This window comes from Triticum dicoccoides, chromosome 2B (genome assembly GCF_002162155.2).
Source record: "Triticum dicoccoides isolate Atlit2015 ecotype Zavitan chromosome 2B, WEW_v2.0, whole genome shotgun sequence".
Lineage (NCBI taxonomy): Eukaryota > Viridiplantae > Streptophyta > Magnoliopsida > Poales > Poaceae > Triticum > Triticum dicoccoides.
The window spans coordinates 40,414,395-40,420,841 of NC_041383.1; the positions used below are offsets into that span (position 1 = coordinate 40,414,395).

At 45.4% G+C, this 6,447-nt stretch overlaps 1 protein-coding gene across 1 annotated transcript; it reads right to left on the reverse strand.

The window, feature by feature from the left end:
• Positions 1 to 296: 296 nt before the first annotated feature.
• Positions 297 to 1,346, reverse strand: LOC119360367 (L-type lectin-domain containing receptor kinase IX.2-like; the record flags this gene model as incomplete). Its single annotated transcript, XM_037626033.1, has 1 exon — positions 297 to 1,346. A coding segment is annotated over one exon (1,050 nt), but the record flags the coding sequence as incomplete, so codon positions are not given.
• Between the last annotated feature and the right edge of the window lie 5,101 nt (positions 1,347 to 6,447).

A 6,447-nucleotide genomic window follows, 5' to 3' on the forward strand; every position in this document is an offset into this window, starting at 1 on the left:
TGATTAAATTGAATCGACACCTGCTAGATCAAGCACGAATATATGATAACTAATCCGATGGGTTTATGTGGGTGGTGAAGCGAAAAGGCAGGTGGGAGGGAGACAAAATAAAACCAGCAAAATAAAACCAACGAAAGTGGTGAGACAAAAAAAACCAGCGAAAAATAACCGGCGAACTATTCACCAACTGCTCTATTAGAAGTAGAGATAACCTTGTACACGGCTATAGAGCCATAGGATTCAAAATTCCACATATTTAGTATCTATGAAGTCATAAATTTATGTCACACACATGTTCAATACGATAAGGATGATGCCCTTGCATTTGCGAGAGCCACATTCCTAGTTAGTATGAAAGGAAACCGATCCTTGGGCCTCATTGAGGAATCTCTTAGGTAACGGCTGGATGCCAGAGATTGCTCGTGCTTGGAGAGCAGGTCGATAACATCTTTGATAGATGGCCGATCGTCACGCGCCGGCTCGACACACGCCAACCCGGTGACCATGACACGCTCCATCTGCCACCACCACTGATTCAACTCCCCTCTCAGCTTCTCATCTACCATCTCGAGGATGGCTTTTCTGCTATGAGACTCCCTCACAGTGGTGATGAGGGTGTTCCGGTGCGCTGCCGTTCCCGGGATGGACGGTCTCACGCCAGTGGCCACCTCTAGCAGCACCAACCCGAAGCTGTATATATCAGAGGCGGGGCTAAGTGTACCAAGCCCGATGTACCTGGGGTCCATGTAGTCCATGCTCCCGATCACGGTTGTCCGAGGAGTACCCCTGCCGCCATGGCGACTGACTTGCTGTACGAGTCCAAAGTCACCGAGCTTGGCCTCAAAGCCCTCTCCCAGCATCACGTTGCTGGGCTTTATGTCCCGGTGCAACACGTACCTCTTCGCTGAGTCGTAGGCGCCATTGTGGAGGTAGTCGATGGCGGCTGCGATACCGAGAAGGATATTGTACCTCTGCGGCCATGTCAACATCCTCCCGCCAGCGCCACCACCATGGAGATGGTCGCTGACACTACCGTTGGGTTCAAGCTCGTACACAAGCACCAACCGGCCACCATCGTCGCACCAACCGATAAGCCGTAGGAGTTTCTTATGGCTCAACTGACACAGGGTCTTGATCTCGTGCACATAGTTCTTCCGGTTACGCTTCAACGTTGGTTGTCGCATCTCCTTCACAGCCACCTCCCGCTGGTTCTGCATCGGTAGCAGCCCTCTGTACACGTCACCGAAGGAACCCTTGCCGATCTTCCTATCCCGTGAGAAGTTGTCCGTCGCCGCTACCAGCTCAGAGTAGGAGAATTTTCTTGCAACTTTGATTTTCCCGGCGATCAAATAGCATCGTTAGTTTAGAGAAGAAAATTGATCGAGTGATTTTTCTAATTAATTAATTAAAAAAATCTAGTATTTACCTTGCAAACAGTTTCCGTCGAGGCACCGTCTTTGCCTGTTCATAAATGTAGTATAGAGAAGAGCGAGAAGAGCCACTAGTAAACTGGCTAATAAAACTGCCGTGACAGCTAGGAATATCACCCACATTTTTGTCTCAGTGTGAGATGGATCTGCTAGCAAAATAAAAATCAATTACTGTCTTAATTTTTGGTGCTAAATGGTAGGGTCATTATAAAAAGATAAATCCAGCTTAACTTTAATTCTAACAATAACCCTACACAAAATTTTAAAAATATAGAAAGTCCATTTCTCCCTCCTAAAACATTGGCTTGGCTATTAAGCTAATTCTTTTAGGCTCACCAAACTCTCTTAATCATCATGTCCCGGTTTGCCAACCATTGTGACAGAAAAATTGTTGTTGTAAAATGTTAGAATATGAATCGAAAATCATGTAGTTTATACACACATTCTTACAAAAAGTATGACCATCTACAAACTATGCAAAGAAAAAAAAAGATATTTACCGCATAAGTCACAAATGTTAATATTTTGTAACCAATATGCACACAAATATACATCATCTTGTAAACTACATGTATTAAAAAATCAAAGTTTTTAGGACTTGTTAGCATAATTTTGTTCTTACATAAACCAGTCGGTGGGTGTGAGAACGGGTTAAGGTTTAGTTTTAGGTCGCTAAATGATGTTGTGATGTTACTGTGAAATTTTAGTAAATTGCTCAGTGGTATGATACTTTCAGAGGTTAAAGTTTAGTTTTAGGTCGCTAAATGATGTTGTGATGTTACTGTGAAATTTTTGCCAAAAAGAACAAAAAAGTTGTTCAAACAACCACGAAAATAGAAGGAAATGGACTGGGTACACTGGATTATGATTTACAAGAATCCACCGTAATATCAAACGCGGTCTAAGTGAGCCAAAAGAAATGTGAGCCAAGCCAGTAGTTTCACTGGGAGTGAATTTCTTCCCTTTTTTAAAGGACCCTCTTATATGGCTGACGTTCGCTGGGATGGGCCGGGCGGCATTTGTGAACATTTTGATGGAAGTTTTAGTTGGTTGAGGGGTGACAGTTTGTTCAGATGAACATGTCATTTTACGGAAAGAAGGCTCAACATTTTGGAGCATTAATTTAATTCCTGAAAATATCTATATATGTGTGTTAATAAAATAATATTATTCCTATTATACATGTACCAACACCTGAAGTGTTGCAATTCACTGTTGCCAAGCAACAAGACTTGGATTTCTGTACATTCAGCACCAACGTATGAAAGTGTTGTAGAAGTCGATTTTATGTATTGTCTTCTTGCAATGGTCTCTTTACCAACGGTAGTATAAGCGTTGCATTATGCGCTAGCAACGCTGGATAAGGCTACGCATCCCAAACCGTTGGTAATGACACTTGCAATGCATATATGGACTTTTAGATACGGAAAAAAGCGTTGCTAGAGGTGAGGTCTTGTTGTAGTGCCTGTCCACGAGGGTGGGGCGCGCCCCCTTGTCTCATGGGCCCCCTGATGCTCCACTGACCTGAACTCCAACTCTATATATTTTGTTCCGCGGAGAAAAAAAATCGGAGAGAAACTTTCGTCGCGTTTTACGATACGGAGCCGCCGCCAAGCCCTAATCTCTCTCGGGAGGGCTGATCTGGAGTCCGTTCGGGGCTCCGGAGAGGGGCATTCATCGCTGTCATCATCATCAACCATCCTCCATCACCAATTTCATGATGCTCACCGCCGTGCGTGAGTAATTCCATTGTAGGCTTGTTGGACGATGATGGGTTGGATGAGATTTACCATGTAATTAGGTTAGTTTTGTTAGGGTTTGATCCCTAGTATCTACTATGTTCTGAGATTGATGTTGCTATAACTTTGCTATGCTTGATGCTTGTCACTAGGGCCCGAGTGCCATGATTTCAGATCTGAACCTATTATGTTTTCATGAATATATGTGAGTTCTTGATCCTATCTTGCAAGTCTATAGTCACCTATTATGTGTTATGATCCGACAACCCCGAAGTGACAATAATCGCTCGGTGATGACCGTAGTTTGAGGAGTTCATGTATTCACTATGTGTTAATGCTTTGGTCCGGTACTCTATTAAAAGGAGGCCTTAATATCCCTTAGTTTCCATTAGGACCCCGCTGCCACGGGAGGGTAGGACAAAAGATGTCATGCAAGTTCTTTTCCATAAGCACGTATGACTATATTCGGAATACATGCCTACATTACATTGATGAACTAGAGCTAGTTCTGTGTCACCCTATGTTATAACTATTACATGATGAATTGCATCCAACATAGTTATCCATCACTGATCCAATGCCTACGAGCTTTTCACATATTGTGCTTTGCTTATTTACTTTATCATTGCTACTGTTACAATCACTACAAAACTGCTATCATTACTTTTGCCACCGTTACCATTACTATCATACTACTTTGCTACTAAATATTTTGCTGCAGATACTAAGTTATCCAGGTGTGGTTGAATTGACAACTCAACTGCTAATACTTGAGAATATTCTTTGGCTCCCCTTTTGTCGAATCTGTTGGGGAACGTTGCAGAAAATAAAAATTTCTACGCTTTCACCAAGATCAATCTATGAGTTCATCTAGCAACGAGAGAGAGGAGTGCATCTACATACCCTTGTAGATCGTGAGCGGAAGTGTTCAAGAGAACGGGGTTGAGGGAGTCGTACTCGTCGTGATCCAAATCACCGATGATCCTAGTGCTGAACGGACAGCACGTCCGCGTTCAACACATGTACGGTTGGGAAGACGTCTCCTCCTTCTTGATCCAGCAAGGGGGAAGGAGAGGTTGATGAAGATCCAGCAGCACGACGGCGTGGTGGTGGATGCAGCAGCGATCTCGGCAGGGCTTCGCCAAGCTTCTACGAGAGGGAGAGGTGTAGTAGGGGCAGAGGGAGGCGCCAAGAGCATGGGTGCGGCTTCCTTCCCTTCCCCTCTCTTTATATAGGCCCCCTAGGGGGGCGGCCTAGGAGATGCAATCTCCAAGGGGGGCGGCGGCCAAGTGGGGTGGCTTGCCCCCCAAGCCAAGTGGAGGCGCCCCCCACCCCTAGGGTTTCCAACCCTAGGCGCAGGGGGCCCAAGGGAGGCGCACCAGCCCACCAGAGGCTGGTTCCCCTCCCACTTCAGCCCATGGGGTCCTCCGGGATAGGTGGCCCCACCCGGTGGACCCCCGGGACCCTTCCGGTGGTCCCGGTACAATACCGGTGACCCCCGAAACTTTCCCGATGGCCAAAACTTGACTTCATATATATAATTCTTTACCTCCGGACCATTCCGGAACTCCTCGTGACGTCCGGGATCTCATCCGAGACTCCGAAAAACTTTCGGCTTACTGCATACTCATATCTCTACAACCCTAGCGTCACCGAACCTTAAGTGTGTAGACCCTACGGGTTCGGGAGACATGCAGACATGACCGAGACGCCTCTCCGGTCAATAACCAACAGCGGGATCTGGATACCCATGTTGGCTCCCACAAGCTTCTCGATGATCTCATCGTATGAACCACGATGTCGAGGATTCAATCAATCCCGTATAGAATTCCCTTTGTCAATCGGTACTTTACTTGCCCGAGATTCGATGGTCGGTATCCCGATACCTCGTTTAATCTCGTTACCGGCAAGTCACTTTACTCGTACCATAATGCATGATCCCGTGACCAGACACTTGGTCACATTGAGCTCATTATGATGATGCATTACCGAGTGGGCCCAGAGATACCTCTCCGTCATACGGAGTGACAAATCCCAGTCTCGATTCGTGCCAACCCAACAGACACTTTCGGAGATACCCGTAGTGCACCTTTATAGTCACCCAGTTACGTTGTGACGTTTGGCACACCCAAAGCACTCCTACGGTATCCGGGAGTTGCACAATCTCATGGTCTAAGGAAATGATAATTGACATTTGGAAAAGCTCTAGCTAAACGAAATACACGATCTTTGAGCTATGCTTAGGATTGGGTCTTGTCCATCACATCATTCTCCTAATGATGTGATCCCGTTATCAATGACATCCAATGTCCATAGTCAGGAAACCATGACTATCTGTTGATCAACGAGCTAGTCAACTAGAGGCTCACTAGGGACATGTTGTGGTCTATGTATTCACACGTGTATTACGATTTCCGGATAACACAATTATAGCATGAATAACAAACAATTATCATGAACAAAGAAATATAATAATAACCATTTTATTATTGCCTCTAGGGCATATTTCCAACAGTCTCCCACTTGCACTAGAGTCAATAATCTAGTTACATTGAGATGAATCGAACACCCATAGAGTTCTGGTGTTGATCATGTTTTGCTCTAGGGAGAGGTTTAGTCAACGGATCTGCTACATTCAGGTCCGTATGTACTTTACAAATATCTATGTCTCCATCTTGAACATTTTCACGAATGGAGTTGAAGCGACGCTTGATGTGCCTGGTCTTCTTGTGAAACCTGGGCTCCTTGGCAAGTGCAATAGCTCCAGTGTTGTCACAGAAGAGTGTGATCGGCCCCGACACATTGGGTATGACTCCTAGGTCGGTGATGAACTCCTTCACCCAGATTGCTTCATGCGCTGCCTCCGAGGCTGCCATGTACTCTGCTTCACATGTAGATCCCGCCAAGACGCTTTGCTTGCAACTGCACCAGCTTACTGCCCCACCATACAAAATATACACGTATCCGGTTTGTGACTTAGAGTCATCCAGATCTGTGTCGAAGCTAGCGTCGACGTAACCCTTTACGATGAGCTCTTCGTCACCTCCATAAACGAGAAACATATCCTTAGTCCTTTTTAGGTACTTTAGGATGTTCTTGACCGCTGTCCAGTATTCCATGCCGGGATTACTTTGGTACCTTCCTACCAAACTTACGACAAGGTTTACATCAGGTCTGGTACACAGCATGGCATACATAATAGACCCTATAGCTAAAGCATAGGGGATGACACTCATCTTTTCTCTATCTTCTTCCATGGTCGGGCATTGAGCTGAGCT